Below are 19723 nucleotides of genomic sequence, written 5' to 3'. Positions count from 1 at the left end.
CTGAAGTCCAAATAATTAATTCAATTATAATTATAGACCTGAAGTTCTATTGGCATATTTTCTTGTTGCATATTTCTGTATATATATTTGCGTTTGTTTGTAGGAACATATGAACCTAAAGTTCATAATTATTTTGAAACCTCTAGAAACATGCCTTGTTTGAAAACCTAAAGTTTTCCATAAAAACAACACCCATGAAAACCGAAGTTTTTTCATGCGAATTTAAACCAATAAATGTCTATTAGAACCTGAATGTTCTACTCCTATGTGAATGGATTGATTTTTCTCCATTACCAAACCACATCTTGTCCATTATTTTGTGATAGGAACACGTTGAATTTGAACAAACTCAACTTTACAGCTTTGGAGGTTTCTGAAAGAAATTACCTCAAGTGGGTCCAAGATGTGAAGCTCCACCTCACTGCAAAGAATTTGCGTCCCGCCATTGAAGATGAGACGGATAACCCAGTTCACAAAGCTAAGAAAGCCACTGCCATGATCTTCATCCGAAGACATATTCATGATGCACTGCAAACCGAGTACCTTTCTAAGGAAAATCCACGAGAACTCTGGGTCGCTTTGGCTAATTGTTTTGATCACCAAAATGACATCTTCTTGCTTGAAACAAGACATAACTAGCATCATTTGCGCTTCCAAGACTTTAAGTATGTGAATGACTATAATTCTAAACTTTGTTGAATACGATTACTTCTCAAGTCTTGTAAGACCTTGACCGAAGAGGATCTTCTGGACGACCTTTTCTGTTACTAATATTGTCATGCAACAACAATATAGGGCTCAAAAGTTCTTTAAGTTTTCGGATTTGATCTTTGTTTTACTTCTCGCTAAAAAGTAGAATCAGTTATTGATGAAAACTGGGGCGACTGCTGTGCCTGAAGCACACTATAACACAAACAAACACCAGAATAGGCGTGGTAGAGGCAGCCATAAGCCATCTCGTCAAGGTCAGCAGAGCCAAAGCACATCTAAGGGAGGAGACCGAGCCCAGAAGTGCCCTAACCTCGCTCATAAGGCCCCATACTTCAAGAATAAGGGCAATGCACCTAAAACTATGAATGCAGACATGTGCTATCGTTGTGGTTCAAAGGACTATTGGTCCCGTGTTTGTCGTGCTTCCTAGAAGGTTGTAGCTGAATATCATTCACGTTGTAAAAAGTTTAAATCAAACTTTGTGCAAGTAGATGAACCGGAGAGTACCAAGATGGAGGTTTCTAACTTTCAAAAGGCTATTACCCCTATGGAAGTTAGAATCTTAGACACAAACTATTTTTCTAGTTGAAATTTAGACAATGGGGCCGAATTCCACCTAGTGGCCGAACCCTCCTTGTTTTTTGGTTTAATTCTTGAACAATTTTCTTTTATATTTGGATTATTTGTTGGTGATTTGTTTTTGGATATTAAGTTTATTAATTACCATCTTTGAATACTTAAATTATTTTGAATGGATATTTGCTTTTAGAACTTTTATGCATGTGACAGATTCAAATTAATTTTTATTCTAGGTATGACTAGTGGGAAAGTTAGTTGTTTGGTAGATAGTGTAACCACACACACCATTTTACGTGAACACATCTATTTCACTAACTTCATACCTAAGAATGCACCTCTGACAACCCTCTTAGGCCCATCCAACTTGATCGAAGGATACGGTAAGGCACGTATAATGTTGTCCAATGGTATAATTTTGACCATTGATGAGGCACTTTATTCTCCACGTTTCGAAAGAACGTTGCTGAGTTTCGAGGACATTAGAGATAATAATTACCACGCTGAAACCTATGTAGAAAATGAAGTTTAATTTATATGTATAATTTCCTACGAATATGGCCAGAAGCGTATTCTAGAGAAGATGAAGCGTATCCCGAGTGGTCTGTATACTACAACTATACGCCCTATAGAAAGCCACTATATGGCCGGCCCTACATTTAGGACTGTGCACTAAATTACACTTTGGCGTGATCATTTGGGACACTCTGGACGAACAGCAATGCGTCGTATCCCCAAATCTTCACACGGGCATCCATTAACCGAAAGCTCAAGTTTAATTCAAGGAATCGCATGTTAAACCTGATTTATGGGAAATCTTATTATTAAGACTTCTTATGATAAGATTCGTTCTACAATGGATTCAGGGGGACATTTGTGGACTAATTCACCCTCGTTGCGAACCATTTAGATATTTTATGGTTTTGGTTTACACTTTCACATGTTGGTCACACGTGCACTTGTTGTCCACAAGGAATGTTGCATTCTCCAAACTGTTGGCTCAGGTTATTAAGCTCAAGACTCACTACCCTAATTATCTTATCAAATCTATTCGATTGGATAATGCTAGAGAATTCACATCTAAAACTTTTGATGACTATTGCATGTCAGTTGGGGTTGAACTTGAACATCCAATACCCCATGTTCATACCCAGAACAGCCTAGCAAAGGCATTTATTAAGCGCTTACAAATAATTGGTTGATCATTGGTCATACGTACCAAGCTTCCCAATCGTTGCTTGGGACCATACAATATTGCACGCAGCTATGTTGGTCCGCTTGAGGCCTGTTGCAACCCAACCATATATCGCCCTTCAGTTGGTTAACGGATACGAACCCGACATATCGCATCTGCATGTTTTTTGGTTGTGCTGTTTATGTGCCGATTTCGCCGTCCTTACGCAAAAAAATAGGGCCTTAGCAAAAGATGGGAATTTATGTCAGATACGATTCTCATTTGATCATTCATTACTTAGAACCTTTCACAGGCAATCTGTTTACCATTCGTTTCACGGATTGTCACTTCTATAAGACAGTCTTCCTGTCATTAGGGGGAGATAAGAACGTCAATGTTCTTGAAGAACAATGCGAATTATCGTGGATGACTCCTACTTTGTCTCATTTAGATCCCCAGATCATAGTTTAGAGCATGCTAGATGTTTCACCGATCTAGTGCGAGTGACAAGATCACATATTCCAACTGCGAATGTGCCTGCAAAGATAGATGTACCAAAGGTACGATGAACTTTCTTCCTGGAGGTTTGGGATTCCACTTTGATCGATCCACATACATTATCAGCTAGCCAATCTTCTGCCCCTACACAAAAGCATGGCAAACCTCTTGGTTTAAAAGATTCATACCCCTGAAAGAGGAAATCTACGGAACAGGCACCTAAAGAGCCTACTGTGAATCCAAATGTCACTTACTCATTCTATCCAACTCATAAGGAAATTCTAGATTACGGAAACATCCTTGAAGAGACGAATCCACCTTCCGAGAATCGTGAGATTTCAATCCATTATGATAGCTTGGTTAATGTTTGGTGTAGAAATGAAATGATCGTCGACGATGCATTAGCATATGCAGTAGTTACTGAGATAATGTTGAGCGATGACATTGAACCTCTTTTCATTAATGAATGTTGATGTAAAACTAATTGGTTAAACTGGAAACAAGCAATCCAAGTTGAACTCAATTCGCTTACGAAATGTAAGGTTTTTGGACATGTAGCTCCTACTCCTTCACATGTGAAGCTCGTAAGCCAAATGGGTTTTCATTCGAAAAGGTAATGAGAAGAACGAAATTATGCATTACAAAGCTCATCTTGTTGCGCAAGGCTTCTCATAATACCCCGAGATTAACTATGACGAAACTTATTCACCCGTTATGGATGTGATTACTTTTCGCTACCTTATCAGTTTGGTAGTTTCTGAAAAACTAAGAATGCAATTGATGGACATAGTAACTGTGTATCTCTATGGGGATCTTGATACAGAAATTTATATGAAAGTTCCCGAATAACTTACATTAACTGGATCAAATATTTCCAAACCCCAGAACACGCTCTCAATTTGGTTGAAGCGTTCGCTCTACGGTTTGAAGCAATTTGAAAGAATGTCGTATAATTATTTGAGTGAGTATTTGACTAGTTAGGGATATGTGAACAACAAACTATGCGGAATACGATGGTTGTAGTATATGTCGATGGCATGAACCTCATTGGAACTCCTCAAGAACTTGCGAGAACTGCCGCGCACCTGAAGTCAGAATTTGAGATGAAAGATCTATGAAAGACTCGATACTGGCTTGGTCTCGAGATAAAGCACCATTCGGATGGAGTCTTAGTACATCAAACGAACAACACCCAGAAGGTGTTGCGCTACTTTAACGAAGATAAAGCGAATCCTTCGAGTACTCCTATGGTTGCTCAATTGCTAGATGCAAAATAAGATCATTTCCGTCTGAAGAAGGATGATGAAGAGATTTTGGAGCCTGAAGTTCCTTATCTAAGTACGATAGGTGCTTTATTATACTTAGCTCAATACACTAGACCCAACATCTCCTTCGCTGTTAATCTTTTAGCATAATACAGTAATGCACCAACATCCAGACACTAGACTGATGTTAAAGACATCTTCTGCTACCTTAAGGGTACTACGGATGTGGACTTGTTTAATCTACTACCTTAAGGGTACTACGGATGTCAATTCTCACCTTGTTGGTTATGCTAATGTAGGATACTTATCTGACCTGCACAAGGTGCGCTCTCAAATAGGTTATGTCTTTACTGTTGGAGGCACTGCAGTCTCTTGGAGGTCAACTAAACAGACCTTAGCTGCCATTTCGTCTAACCATGCTGAAATTCTCCCTTACACCAAGCAACTCGGGAATACTTTTGGTTGAGAGCAGTTGTGGGCCATATTCAAAGCTCCCATATTCAAAGCTCCTGCGATCATTACCCCGTCACTGTTGTCTTGACGATGATTTATAAAGACAACGTAACATGCATCAAACAGCTTAAGAAGAGTTACATCAAAGGAGACAACACCAGGCACATTGAGCCGAAGTTCTTCTTCTCACATCAACAACAAAAGCATCAGAACATTGAAGTCACGCAAATCCGTTCACAAGACAATATGGCCAACCTTTTCACCAAATCACTACCGAAGATTACATTTCAGAAGCTTGTTCAAGGAGCTGGTATGCGTAAACTTTCTAAGTTGTAACATTAATAATTCTCTTTGGAATTGTGTCAAACTCAGGGGGAGTATCCTTAAGTATACATGATTGATCTTAATGCACTCTTTTTCCTACGATTAGGAGCATTTTTCCCACTGGGTTTTTGCTACCTAACGAGGTTTTGACAAGGCACCCACCTTGGGTTGATCATATCCCTAATGATGTCCCGTAGACATTTCATTTGACTTTGCATTACTCACGCATTTTTCCTTAGACTTTGGGTTTTGTCCCTACTTGGGTTTTAACTATAGCCATATGGTTTTTTGTGAGACTCACTTCCTTATGCAAGTTCCTACCTTATTGAGAATAGCGTGTTCCCAGAATCAGTGTCGACGAGTCCACTTCCTCAACCTCTACATGATGCCGAATCTACTTGAGTATTTACACACTCAAAGGGGAGTGTTATAAACTTCTTGTTTAAGTGTGATTGTGGAAATCCTAGATTAGATTTGATTCTAGTTATTCTTCCCTATTAGGACTTGTATTCCTTGGAAGAGAAGGATTTATTCTCCCTCTTATTACTATAAATAAAGGCATTGCGTAGGGGGATAACAACATCTCACAATTAAATCTCTCTTTTCTCTCTTGTCGTCGGCCTCTCTCCCTCTCTAGTCCTAAATACAGTTCAGTCAAATAGGCCTACCAAATGAAAAATATAATAATTTGTAAACAAATATCCATTGTCATTCAAAAGTGCACAAGTGATAAACAAATTTAATTCCCATACAATAAATAAATCATTCATCCAAATATGGTCTACATACATTAAAAAAAAAAAAAAAAAAGGAGATAGTAACAAATAGTTTCTTTCACTTGTTAATGTCTACTCATTTTATTACATTAATATGTTGTACAAACATTATCCATCCACTCTCTTTCCCTCAGTACACTTGCCCTCACTCTCACTTTCCCTCCTCTCTCTCGTTAATATCCACTCATTTTACAACATTAATATGGTTCACATACATCCCTGCTCACTTTCTTTCCATCGGTACACTCTCCCTCACTCTCACTTTCCTTTTTCTCTCTCCTTTTGTTAATATCCACTTATTTTACATATTAATATAGTCTACATACATCCCCCACCCACTCTTTCCCTCACTCTCACTTTCCCTCTTCTCTCTTTCTTTTATTAATATTCACTCATTTTACAACATTAATACGGTCCACATACATCCCCTACCCACTCTCTCTTGGTACACTCTCCCTCACTCTCACTTACCCTCTTCTTTCTCTCTCTCTCTCATTAATATCCACTCATTTTACAACATTTATATGGTCCACTTACATCCCCACCCACTTTCTTTCTCTCAGTACAATCTCCATGACTCTCACTTTCCCTCTTCGTTGGGTGGTGGCGGTGCTGCTCGGTTGGTTGTGTCATGCGAAGAAGAGAAGGGAGGCCCTAAGGTGCGCCTTGACCACATCTAGGTGAGTTTTTGCCTACGCACACTGGGCTGAGGCGTTTTCACTTCTGCCCCGCCTCTAAAGTCGCCTAGGCACACCTCAGACGTGTTTTTAAGACATTGTTGCTTACCCTCCCAGAATCATGTCTTGTGTCTATTTAACTGACCATAGTTTTTTATGCATTTAATTGAATCTCTTGTAAAAGACAATTTACACCTTACAATAAAACTCTATAAGAGCATATCCAAATGAGATGTCAAATTCAAAACATCAAATTGAAATATGATGGCTGACTTGGTATTTTGACATATTGTCAATATTTCCTTCCACCTGATATGCCAAAAATTTATTGCTTCATTTATGTTTTTTTTTTTAACAAAATAATAAAAGTTGGGTTGTAAATCCCACATTGCACAGGGGAGTGGATCCTATAAGCCTTATATGTATATTCCCATCTCTACATAGCACAAGGCATTTTGAGAGCTCACTGGCTTCATATTCCATCAAAACTCCGAAGTTAAGCGAGTTCACGCGAGAGCAATCCCATGATGGGTGACCCACTGGGAAGTTCTCGTGTGAGTTCCCAGAAACAGAACCGTGAGGGCGTGGTTGGGGCCCAAATCAGACAATATTGTGCTACACTGGAGGCGAGCCCAAGAAGTGGTGGGGGCCCGGGCCGGGATATGATAATTTGGTATCAGAGCCACTCTATCATGTGGTGCAAGTGTGCCGACGAGGACGTTGGTGCCCTAAGGGGGTTGGATTGTAAAATCCCACATCGCCCAGGGGAGTGGATCCTGTAAGCCTTATATGTATATTCCCATCTCTACCTAGCACGAGGCATTTTGAGAGCTCACTAGCTTTGAATTCCATCGGAACTCCGAAGTTAAGCGAGTTCGTGCGAGAGCAATCCCAGGATGGGTGACCCACTGAGAAGTTCTCGTGTGAGTTCTCAAAAACAAAATCGTGAGGGCATGGTCGGGACCTAAAGCGGACAATATCGTGCTACAGTTGAGTCGAGCCCGGAATGTGGTGAGGAGCCCGGGATATGGTGGGGCCCGGGCCGGGATGTGACATGGGTTGTTGTTGGTTTAAAAATACTAAAATAATACTTAAATATGCTAACATTTTAAGATAAGACAAGCGGAATGCCTTTGGAAATAACAAAAACCACATTTGAAGGCAGCATCAATTTTGACATTTCTTTGTCTTTGTCAGCTTAGTTTTCTTTTTCATGTTAGCTTTGACATCTCAGTTGGAGTGAATGGTACGCCATTTGTTACTGTATTATGTCGATATGGCATTTTTGACATCCCCTTTGAAAATGGTTTAAGAGTTTTTTTATCGAACCAGTATGAATAAGATCGAACAACTAAAAATCCTGATGTATCAGTTCAAATCTTCAATTCGTTGTAACCTACGTTTTTTGCTCTGGAGTTGGAACTTGCATTTTAGCCATAGTACTAGCTGGTGACAATGGATAGTCAATTAGGAAGTACATAAACTTTTCTTGAAAAATGAAAAGTTAAAATTGTTGTCAATAGTATTGCATTTTAATAGTATTTCTCTACATCTATGAGTTAAATGTATGTGTTCAACTCTTAAGAATAACGAGTTGATCAATACAAAACATTATGGTTGCTTAATTATGTGGCTCTGCCAGAAATTTTTAGCTTTTAATGTAAGATATCGTGTATATTGATAGAAAATATAAAATAAAACTGCTTAATATGGCAATTTGAGAGTGGCGAGATTGGTATGTGTCAACGGTGCAACGTTTTTTCTGCTATGAAAACGAAATAAATTAAAGTGATTGAGTTGAAAGAAAAACAAAAGAAAGGAAGAAAGAAACCATTGCATTTGCATGTCTGAAAATAGGAAAGGAGAGATACTGATATTTGCTGGGGAGAAAATGGCGGGTTTCCCTCAGATGGCTGTGGATCACATTTCGCGTATCAATATCTGTCAAAGCTGTTTAATTTCCACTTTTATCAAAACCATCAATTTGCAAATTTGCACTTAATAGCTACCTCCTTTGTTTTTATCTTCTGCCTTCCATTCTTTTTGTTTACTTTGGAAGGAATCCCAGAACTTTTCTAGACAAAATGTACATTTCTCATGCATGTTCTTTTGGGTCTGATTTTTTAGGGTTCACATTGGAGAATCTATATATAAACACGCATATATATATATATATATATATATATATATATTGTATATATATGCAATTCCATTATACTACAAGGTTAGTTCTTTACTTTCCATAATTCTGGTTCTTGTTTTGTTTGTTGGGGTTCTTATCCAAAATTTCATTAGGGTTTTGTTAGAAACAGGTAAAGAATACATACATAAATATACAAATATATATATATATATATATATATATATATATATATATGTATGTATGCATATTGATGCGTGATATTTTTTTATTAGGGTTGTAAAATTCATGTTCTTGACAAAAAAAAAAATCATTTGGGATTTATTCTGATTCAAGGGATATTTTAATCTAGAGTAAAGAACGGGGAGGGGTATTCGAAGTTGAATTTGGGTGCTGAAGGGGAGCACGCTGCACTAATAAACTTGCTTACGCCCAGGTCTCCAATATGAGCTTTATTAAAAACAGGTAGGGTGTATATGCATAGATGTTATGTGTATGTATAGACATACATTTTTTAGATCTCATGTTAATTGATTTCTATCATTGTATGTATGTGTGTTGATTGTGGAGAATGTGATGAAGTAGCGATGCCCGTGTTCGGAGATGGAATTCTTGTTGATTTCTTGGCATAGAGTTTTTACTTCCACCTCATGGATTCTGATAACCGCTACAACAACAACAACAACAACAACAACGACAACAATGGTAGGAACAACGATGCAGCTACAATAAAAATCAATTCCCATGCTGAGGTCAGTTATAAATTCTTTAGCTATATATGGTATCAAAGGCATTTTCTTTTGGTAGCAGTCATAATCTTCGGTAACAAGATTTCGGCTCCACAGATGGGATCAACACAGCCCAAATCAGTGTTTGAGTTCGAGGATCAGAGCCTAGTTGGGGGTGAGAAACATTCATTGGATGAGGCTCCCCTCAGGGATCTTTATTCTGGTGGTGCAAATGACTGTTGTCCCCATGTCATGAATAGTGTGGTCGATAGCATCAGGATTGTAGTTTTCTCTGCCCAAATTAATTTGCTCATGCCTTTTGGCCCTTTAGCAATCGTGGTTGATAAATTAACCGGCCATCATGTGAGTTTTCACTATCTTTTTCTGCGTGCGAAGGTCTCGGATCATCACACGATTGTATGCCTAGTTTATTTGATTATTTCAAAGCATTTCAGGGTTGGGTCTTTCTTTTAAGCTTGTTGGGAATCATACCTTTGGCTGAGCGATTAGGATATGCAACGGAGTAAGATTTCTTGCACTCTCTATGTATACTCTTTGTTTACAAACAGAAATGTTACGAGTGGAATCCAACAGCCATGTCTGAACAGCTATCCAGTTAACTTGATGTATTAGAAAACAACATTTGTTAGTGTTTTAGCGTATTAGGGTTTAATCTGCGAGCACTTGAGACGGAAGTCCATATCAACTTACATTGCAATCAATATGCATTATTGAGTTCCTAATACAGCTTGGCTTCTTTTGATGCAGGCAACTGGCTTGCTATACTGGACCAACAGGTAAGCATGTTGTTAATGCAAATATCCGTTTTTTCCATTTCATAAGTCTTCATAAAGCTTGAAGCTTGAGTTACTGATCAATGCCAGATTCCACAAGTCTTCATATAGCTTTTAAGTTTGCTTTGAGCACTAAAATTTCCTCATCCAACCGGTACTTCACCTGCATCACATGTTTCCTTTCACATTTAACCCTAAAATTTGAAAGCGGTTGCACTAACTTTACAATTAGTATCCATTTTGTTGATCCAAAAATGTTACCCATAACTCCAATCATGACTTAATTCTGCAGTTGGAGGTCTTTTAAATGCCACCTTTGGAAACGCAACAGAATTGATAATATCAATTTATGCTCTGAAAAGAGGCATGATTCGTGTTGTTCAACAATCCTTACTAGGCTCAATCCTATCGAACATGTTGCTTGTGCTTGGATGCGCATTCTTTTCTGGTGGACTTGTGCATTCACAGAGGGAGCAAGTGTTCAACAAGGTATATTTCGTCTGTGAAAAAAGAGTGCTTTGTTTATTTGGTTTTATTTTTGTATTCGATCTTCCATATCTTTTTCTAGCAACTAAAGTTCAAAGTTTCTATATTCTCAGGCAACTTCTGGAGTGAACTCTGGATTGCTATTGATGGCGGTCATGGGTCTGCTCTTTCCAGCAGTACTGCACTCTACTCGGACAGAGTTGCACTATGGGAAGTCTGAGTTATCTCTTTCGAGATTCACTAGCTGCATTATGCTCGTCGCCTATGCTTCATATCTGTTTTTTCAATTGAGAAGCCAGCAGAATTTATATATTCCAGTTGATCAGGTTAGTACCAGTCTTTGCCAATAAGGACCTCAAACTGTGTTACTAATTCTTTTGCTTTCACTGTTCAAGTGTGTGATGAATTTGATTAAGTGGAGTTTGTGCACTTTCTCCTATATGTGATCTAATGGTTTATATAAATTTGGTACAAAACCAGTCAGAGAATCACACCGAAGAAAATTCAGATGATGAAGAGGCTCCTGAGATCTCTAAGTGGGAATCCATAATATGGCTATCAATTCTAACTGTGGTGATTTCAGTCCTCTCAGAATATTTAGTTAATGCTATAGAGGTAATTTATCTTGTTAGATCATTGTCTTATCGTACTAGAGTTTTCATCCTATTATTTATACCTCCAATTTTAGATGATTTGAAAATTTTATAGTATTTTTGTGGGGTTTGTTGTGAGGAATGTCTTGTGTTTCTGTATTTTTTTTTTTCAGGGTGCATCTGTTGCAATGAGCATCCCAGTTGCGTTTATTAGTGTTATTTTGCTCCCAATTGTTGGGAACGCAGCAGAGCATGCTGGTGCTGTTATGTTCGCCATGAAAGACAAGCTTGTAAGTGATTGTCCTATCGGTATAATCACTCATGATTTATCATTCCTTGTTGACTTTGCCTCAATGTTTCGTGCAGGATATAACTTTAGGAGTGGCAATTGGCTCATCAACCCAGATATCTATGTTTGGAGTGAGTACCAAATATCATACGTATTTACACTGACATTTACTATGATTTGTTTTTTGGGTACATATATGTGGTGTCGTGTTGATTCTGTTCATGCTTTCATATAATTTGTCCGTTCTTCTTTCTTGCTCAACAGTTTTCCGTTTTTCCTGGATTTCTGCAGATTCCGTTTTGTGTGGTGGTTGGGTGGTTCATGGGGTGCCCTATGGACTTAGATTTCCAATTGTTTGAGACAGCGACACTTTTCATAACTGTTCTGGTGGTAGCCTTCATGCTGCAGGTTCGTCATTCAAACAAACCATAAATCTTTTCGTGGCACAAAAGCAATAGAAAGACATGAATTTGTTTCCTTGTATCAGCACTGCAGCGACTACTTATCCTATACATAATGCGTATGAATGGATTGCATTTGAACTTGCCGGAGGGAACATCTAATTACTTCAAAGGACTGATGCTCATTCTTTGCTACATTATCGTTGCTGCGAGCTTCTTTGTACATAGAGATCCTAAAGTTCAAAGGACTGATGGTATTCACTAGTCCGGCTCCCAGTTCTTGTGATTTAATTGCAAGTGATTCCTTGTTAAGTAAGTCTCTGAAGCATGATATTTCTCCCATTGGGTTCGACATCGGTGTACCGTGTATGGATTTTTGGCTCACACTCTCAGATGACAGGTTGCAGCTTATGGGCCTTCGTCAGCTGTCCTTGCTTGATACCATGAAAAATGGACCTACGGTGTTTAATCCCTTGCCTGATTGTTTTGCAACTTGGAGGGTTTTCCTTCGTTGGCTCCCACGTGCTGTTTTTTTTAATGATTTCCGTGGGTGGTTTCGTAAGTATCTTGTGGGAAAATTACTTAAATGTATTTTCAGTGCAACTGACCTGTGTGATGAATTGTTGAAGAGCTGTGGTGAGGGCAATCTGGACACTCATTTGGATTTCTTATGTTCTCTCAATAATCACCTGGAATGCAATTTTGGTGCCTTGGATGTTGATCGACATGCTTCATTCATTCACCTATGCACTACTAGGCGTGAATTTCGGCCGGGATGGGATCTGGGAGATTGGTTAGCTAAAACACGAATGGTGAAGCTCTGTTTCCAGTCCCAGGAGAACCATTTTCACGACCACCCTCAATTATTAATCCCACAGCTGCACCCCATCAATCCTGCAGTGCATTCTACTTGTCTACCACTAGTGATACTTGCCATAGGTGTTACTAGAACCATTATCAGGCTTTTGGAAAAATATGCCAACTTGAAATGGCATACTGATGGGAATTTTAGACAAGAAGAGGAAGCATTTGCAGTTCTTATCCGTGGATACATAACTGATCATCTCAAAAACATGGCAGAATCACTTTCTCTTAATTTTCAAATGTTGATTTCTATGGTTCTTTCTCTAGCAGCGGGTACTGAGCAGATTGGTTGCTCTTCTTTTTCTCCTAATCTTGTTGAGATTGAGAACTTCATGGATGATCATTCTTCCCAAGTTGCAGCCTCCAAATGAGACTGAGCAATCTGGAATCTGGAATGCATTGAAAATTTTCATGGCAATCTGGAGAACTTCATGGATAATGCATTGAAAATTTTCATAGCAATCTGGAATGCTACACTGGAAACTATGATATTACAGTTTTGTCTAACTTTGCCTCAATTCTTGGGTGCCGAGTCAATAGTTGTTTATTCAATTGCTATCAATGACCTTGACTAGTCACAAAAAAGCAGGAACAATATTCTCCTGGAGCAATTTGGTGCAAGAAAGGCTAGTTTAGGCATTGCTTACTTCAATTTTCATGACAATGGGATCATTGCTCTTCAACTTAATCTAGATTTTTCTTCAAGGTATTTCTCTGATCTCATTCCTTCAATGGCTAGTGTGGATGTTCTCCATCATCATGATCCATATTCTTTATGGGGAAGGAATACAAACATTACTTTCACGAGGTGGACAAGGGCCAAACAAGATAGAGTGGAAGAGAAATACTTATCTGATTCACTTATTCACCTACGCAGTCCAAAGTAATGAGTATGCTGTAATATGGTTCCTCACAAGTGATAGTTCATCTGCAGCTTGGATCAGACATGTTTGCTCTGTAGTAGACCAGATGACAAACCCATTTGATGGTGTGCCAAAATGTTTCGATTATTGCAAGAGTCTTGCTGATTTAGCACTCTTTTTGCAGCATAAGATGGCAATTTATATGATGCTCGGTGCCGATTCGCTGCTCTACGTCAGGGACTATCAAGGCATTCAGTCATCCATGGAATCTCTCAATTGGTGGGAGATCTCTTCGACATTTTTTGGTGTATTGCGGAACAACAATTGGCCTTCACTCACTAAGCTTGGGGTATTCTTGTTCACTAAGCTTTGGGTCTGCAATTTATGGGCGCGTTTGTTTACGAGCACCAACAGTGATCTCATTGTCTGTAGCGCTACAAGTGGGATTGACCACCCAATGGGAGTTACTAAGCCTAAAAATCTGAACGCCAATATTCGAAGTTGTCTACTCTTGACCACAATTACTGAGACTTGGGTACCAGCTGCACAGAATGCAGAAAACCATTTGGACATTAATTGTCATTCTTTTGGGGAGTTGGTGGTCGGTTATGCAACAAAGCTGATTGTTCTTTTGCTCAATGCTATCAAGATTAGTGTGCTCCAACTCTTTTATTCCATCTCAAAGTATTTGGCAAATCTGCATGATTTCATTTTGGCAGGATATGAGTTAATGATATTTGTTTTTTGGGTGAACACACTGAAGAAGTTTTGGAAGGACATGGTTCGTGATTTAAAGACCATACAGAAGCTAATACTGCATATAAGTATGGTACACCATTGGACAAATTGGCTGGCCTCTTTCCCGACTGCTGCATGCGTCTTTCTCAGTTTGAGAGGCTTGAGGACAAGCCTCATCTTAAGGGGGTGGGATTGATGCGACTCTAAGCTATTGTGCTTCAGTTATGACTAGTTAGACCACCTATTGTCATTACTATCCACTAGGCCCATCCATACCTCAAACCCTAGCTATCTTTGGGTGTATTTAAACCTCTTTTATGATGTAAAGAGACTATGAACGAAGATATGAATTTCCTTTGATTTCCTTTTCCATTTCTTGCATTTACTTTCTTTCAATTTCCCTTTTACCATGTCTGATCCTATCAGTGTAGCACATGAAAATGGAGGTGGCAAGAAATATTTGATTATTAAATTACTACTGATCAAACCTTAAACATTACACATCTCTTTCTCATTCTCAATCCGTAATATTATTATAATTTTTTCAGATCATCAACTCCTATCGGAAGTATACATTGGTTTTGGTGAACAAATTTCGCGACTCTAGCATTATTGTTTCGAGAAAGCATCTACATTTGCATAGATGCATCCTTTGAGTCGATCAATACGAGGTCAATCATTATATGACCCTCCACCATTTGCAGAGAAGATCACAGACGACCCTGTGACAACGAAAACCGCACAAAGCACGGTGACTTGCGTCTACCTTGCAAATATTGCGACATTTTGGCGGAAGGTGACGATCATATGGTGTAAGAACCTCATGAACCATTCCCTCAGCATTCGGATTGATAGCTTAGACGGCGGTTTTCATTATACGTGCAAAATCGACCTAAAGCCATGGCATTTTTGGAACAATCAAAAAAACCAAAAAATTAAAATAGATAAAAAAAAAAAAAGAAAAAAAAATAAGTGGCACTCCTATGTATTGCAAGTGCGTGCACCTCCGTGCATTGGTTAGAAGGAAGGGCAGAAAGAAAATCAAGGTTGGTTCGAAGGTAGTGTTTCTGCTGAGAGACTCAGAGGGCTTCGGCGATGCCATCTCAGCTGCTTTCCGCCCAAGTCCAAGCAATTATACTGTGTAAGATCTCTTCCTATCAACCCTTTTAAGTTTGAGATCAAATTCATATTATATCGATTGATTTCCATGCGCCAATTTGTTGCAGAGAAGAAAGTTTCGAGCTTTCTTTGGAGCTCTATGGAATCCAAAATTGCAAAGCTTCTGGAATCCTTCGCCACTTCCTCGATCCCCAGGGCCAATATGAGGTTCCCCTTCTCTCTCTCCCTTTGTCTCTCATGGAATTGTTTAGGACCCAGAAACGGGTTTGTATTAGTATAGATTAGATTCTATGTGGGATTTGGGTGTTGAGAAATGGGTCGTGTATTTTCTAATGGAACGTGTTCTAGTTTTTATGGTGAAAGGTGAAATTTGTGACAATTTGGAGTTTAGATTGTTAGTTTTTCAAAACCATGTGGGGTATAAAATCGACTCGGTTTTATGAAATTGTGAGTGATCTGTGAGGTCTAAAGGGCCTTGATTGCAGGCGTTTTTCAAAGAATGCTTGTCGATTTGGTTTCTATGCCCATAGTGGTAGAAACCCATTAAATTACTTTGTAAAAGTTTTGTTCCTTTGTGTTTCAGAACTCATGCTGTGACGATAACAGTGGAAGGTTCCACATTATTTTTTTTATGCAGTTTTCTGTTTTTCATAAAGTTTATTGATCTACCACTGCTCTGAAATGCTTTAGTTGTTAGGATGTGAGCCAACAGCTTTGATATTGTGTTGAAGTTTGTCGATTTATTGCTGTTGGGCTTGAGTTACTAGGACAGAGTGAATAACTATTGTATTTATCTTCTAACATATCTTGAAGATAACAAATTAGGGGAACTTTATAAAAAATTTCTCTTCAATTTTGTATTTTTCAGGTGTCTGTGCTGCTTATGGAATACTATGAACCACCAATACTAGCCTGCGGTATTAATGAAGTTCTAGCACAATTAGCAGGGCGGAATTCATCCTCAGTTTCTACAGTCGTTGCCCCGTTTTTCCTAGAGTCATCCAAGCTAAAGGGGGAAAGTAAATCTGCAACAAAATTTGAAAGCAAATGTTCACTTTATGGTATAGAGATTGGTTCAGAAACAGCCATAAGCAAGGCTATGGCAACCAAAACCCAGAAGCCACCGCCATCCTTGCAGATTCATCATGAACATTTGGCTTGCTTTCTTCAGTTTGTCCGTATTTTGAAGTTGCCAACATATGTTCTTATCAGGCAAATAGGTCAACACATTTCTGATAAAGAAGAGTTTCAGGTATACAACTTTTTTATTACTTTATCTAATGCAACTGTCAACATTCAGTTTACCTAGAATTGTTGTGACATATGGTTGAATTCAAGTAGGGTTTGGAGGCCATGATAGGATAGTAATTTGTATTTCTACGATTTGCTCAAGAGATGAATGGGAAAAATAGTGTATGCTCAGTTTCTCCATGTTCCACTGCTGAAAGTAAGGCGCTTAGCCTTGTTTCTTTCTCTTCCCTTTAGTTCTCTATCAATCTGTCTGTTTCCTGAGTGTACGTATATTGTCTAACTCTAGATGGTTTCTTTTTCAGATACTTTATGAGATTGGAGAACTTTTAGCAAGCACCTTGAACCTTTCCTTTTCAAGAGACAAGATCACATGGAATCCAACAAGAAAATCAAAAGACGATCGGGTGCCATGGTGTGCATTATATGGTTAAACCTCTATTGTCTGTAACATTAGAGGTTGGGACAAGATCTATCGTTGGGTGCATCAGGTTGAAAAAACTTTCAGTTCGTACTGTGATTGATATATCTATGTTCAACATCATAGTGCTTAGACGTAAAACTACTTCATCTGGATTCCCAGTTTGTGAACTGGCCATGAAGGTAATGAAATAGCTTTTGCTACAATTTAAATTTACTTATGGCTTTTCGTTTCCTTTCTTTCTTGGTTTCATTAGTGAACTGGTCTATTGTCTTAAAGATGATGCGATAATCTGAATGAGTAGTTCATGTGCTCATCCTGTTGGGTGCCTTGTGGGGTTCTTATTCGAACCTGTAATGTAGTAACTACAATCATATCATTCATCAAACAACAAAAACGAATCAGTCAACACACAAAAACAAAGACTTCATTTAGTAATACAGTCTAGTGGTGTTTCTCTTCACTTGTAAGTGAAAGGTCCCTCGTAAACCAGCAATTTATTCCTTAATATATAATCCATCAAATCAGTTACACCTCTAATTTTAGGATCCCACATAAACAGATACAATAAGAAATATAAAAGAATGAAATAGCTTTACAACCAACGTTCCACATTCCTATTAAATATTCCTTTCCCGTAAGTAGAAATGGTAATTCTAACTAGGAGGGGGAATTGCATCCAAGCAAATAAAGTGACTGGAACACTTGAAAAAAGTATGGTTGGAATCACAATCCAAGAATGTCCACGAACTATAATTAGAAGGGCAGCAGAAAACGCAATCATCATGGTTGCAATAGCGAAGAAAAGAGTGGCAAGACCAATTATCATCTGTGTGGGTAAGGACTTTAGGAAATCATCTTCTGCGTAACGTGACGTGAGAATTCCGAGAAATGTCAGCGTAGCAGTTGTGGAAGAAAAGAGTGATATAGCATCTGAAATCATAAATAACATAAACAATTTTTCATCGATGAATGCGGGAAAGCCGGTATCTTTGTTTCCTCCAGGAATTGTGATTATTGCAGCAAACATGATGGTAATAATAAGAGCACCTACAACAGTGTAAGAAGTTGCTGTCTCTTTCATCCATTTTTCTCCCTCCTTTAGCAATCCACTGTGACTCTTTGTGAATAGTTCCCTTGGTGTCAAAAATTCATCATCATCATAATGGTTCCTCCACTCAAGAAACCTAGGATGTACAATAGTCTCTACTTCCTGCATTGCATTGAACAAGAAGGACTGACTTATGAGAGCATAAAATATAATTTTCTATAATCTTTATTATATTAGGATTAACATGTGTTAGGTTGTGTTAATTTTAACATTTGTACTAACATATGAGAGCACCTACAATTGGTCACGATGTTCAATTTTAACATTTTACGCATTAAGGCTTTAAGATTGTGTTAAATTTACAACTAGTGTTAGGTTGAACATCTGCTTACAATAAATCAAAAAAGCAAATAACTCTCTTTCAAAATGCAGCACCTTTAATGTAAGAAACGTTTTAGGATAACAAACTAAGATTGACACCTAGGAAGTGGATAAGGGGACTTGTAATTCAGTTGGTTAAGAACATTTTCCCGAAGTGTCGAGTCCAATTCTTCCCTCCCTCCCCCAGTCCCTAATAGTTGATGCTGATTTGGGTGATTATTACAAAAAGGGAAAACAAATTCAGAACCTCCCGAATACTTAATTTGATTCTTTCAGTTTATATGTCATATAGGCAACGTAATTAAGAATTATGTCGAATGAGAAATCCTAACCTTGTACCATTGCAGTTCACGCTGCATTTGCAATGCTGCCCCTGGAATACGATTAAGTTGTGCTTGTGCAGATGGGGACAAATGCCCAGCCATGTGTAGCTTGTTATTATTTTTGCTATCGACACACCGCATCACCTGCTCTTTCGCAGAGATCCCATGTAGAAGGTTATAAATCTTTTCTTGACGACATTCGATGGCAAAGTGAAATATGTTCCTGTCCTCGTCATTTGTTGCCCACAGAAGGTCAGGATTTGCTTTACATATATGAGTAATAAACTCCACATTCCCATTCCTAACAGCGTCGAAGATTGCATAATTCGCAGTGGGATAACTCATTTGAAGCATTTCCAAATCTTTATTTATCTCTTCGCACACGAGCTTCAAAAATGCAAGTGAGTTGACGTGGACAATCTTCATTTCATATATGCGTTTGATTCCTGAGTTCGACATTTAAAACCTAAATATTTAGAACTGAAACTGCTTTGAATAATTGATTTGAATTCCAATTTACAACAAATGAAATTGTTACTAGCATACCAAGTATCTCAACGATTTTCAAAACAAGCCCTTTCTTCTGCTTTTTTGAATGAGAAACAAGCTGTTCCACTAAACCTCCGACTGCAATGGAAAAAATGTTGGTGAAACTCATGGAGCATGTTGTTAGATGTACGACCGACCTAATGGAACTTGCATAATGGAAATCCAATGTTTGTAGACCAAGAAGGGTTTCATAACCAACAGTTGACTTTTTAACCAACATGCTTCAAGCCCTATCCTAGGATACCACTAAATATGACAGTAATTAGACCTCACACATTTAA

General features: G+C 38.4%; 3 protein-coding genes across 3 annotated transcripts; 2 read left to right on the top strand and 1 right to left on the bottom strand.

Moving 5' to 3' along the window:
- The first annotated feature begins 9124 nt into the window (after nt 1-9124).
- LOC137709127 (vacuolar cation/proton exchanger 3-like) lies at nt 9125-13120 on the top strand. Its single transcript, XM_068448252.1, has 13 exons — nt 9125-9346; nt 9440-9685; nt 9778-9845; nt 10091-10119; nt 10409-10605; nt 10716-10928; nt 11083-11217; nt 11369-11485; nt 11562-11615; nt 11776-11892; nt 12037-12139; nt 12279-12385; nt 12515-13120. The coding sequence occupies exons 1-13, from the start codon at nt 9245-9247 to the stop codon at nt 13118-13120; spliced, it is 2094 nt and encodes a 697-aa protein (XP_068304353.1). The 5' UTR covers nt 9125-9244.
- Nucleotides 13121-15333: 2213 nt separating this feature from the next.
- On the top strand, nt 15334-17457 carry LOC137709126 (uncharacterized). The gene is made up of 5 exons (XM_068448251.1): nt 15334-15491; nt 15577-15676; nt 16338-16721; nt 16811-16916; nt 17023-17457. Exons 1-4 carry the CDS (start codon nt 15334-15336, stop codon nt 16832-16834), a joined length of 666 nt encoding a protein of 221 aa, XP_068304352.1. The 3' UTR covers nt 16835-16916; nt 17023-17457.
- Nucleotides 17458-17733: 276 nt separating this feature from the next.
- Nucleotides 17734-19352, bottom strand: LOC137709125 (ankyrin repeat-containing protein ITN1-like). The gene is made up of 3 exons (XM_068448250.1): nt 18903-19352; nt 18472-18483; nt 17734-18351 (listed from the first exon to the last, which is right to left on the bottom strand). Exons 1-3 carry the CDS (start codon nt 19350-19352, stop codon nt 17734-17736), a joined length of 1080 nt encoding a protein of 359 aa, XP_068304351.1.
- Between the last annotated feature and the right edge of the window lie 371 nt (nt 19353-19723).

This window comes from Pyrus communis, chromosome 11 (genome assembly GCF_963583255.1).
Source record: "Pyrus communis chromosome 11, drPyrComm1.1, whole genome shotgun sequence".
Lineage (NCBI taxonomy): Eukaryota > Viridiplantae > Streptophyta > Magnoliopsida > Rosales > Rosaceae > Pyrus > Pyrus communis.
Note: the sequence above shows the minus strand (reverse complement) of the source record. Positions and strands in the feature narration are given on the sequence as shown.

Coding starts and splice junctions, on each gene's coding strand:
- LOC137709125 (XM_068448250.1), bottom strand. CDS start 19,352: ATGTCGAACTCAGGAATCAAACGCATATATGAAATGAAGATTGTCCAC.
- LOC137709127 (XM_068448252.1), top strand. CDS start 9,245: ATGGATTCTGATAACCGCTACAACAACAACAACAACAACAACAACGAC. Junction 10,120..10,408: donor TTGCTATACTGGACCAACAG/GTAAGCATGTTG, acceptor TTAATTCTGCAG/TTGGAGGTCTTTTAAATGCC. Junction 10,606..10,715: donor GGGAGCAAGTGTTCAACAAG/GTATATTTCGTC, acceptor CTATATTCTCAG/GCAACTTCTGGAGTGAACTC.
- LOC137709126 (XM_068448251.1), top strand. CDS start 15,334: ATGTATTGCAAGTGCGTGCACCTCCGTGCATTGGTTAGAAGGAAGGGC. Junction 15,492..15,576: donor AGTCCAAGCAATTATACTGT/GTAAGATCTCTT, acceptor AATTTGTTGCAG/AGAAGAAAGTTTCGAGCTTT. Junction 15,677..16,337: donor ATCCCCAGGGCCAATATGAG/GTTCCCCTTCTC, acceptor TGTATTTTTCAG/GTGTCTGTGCTGCTTATGGA.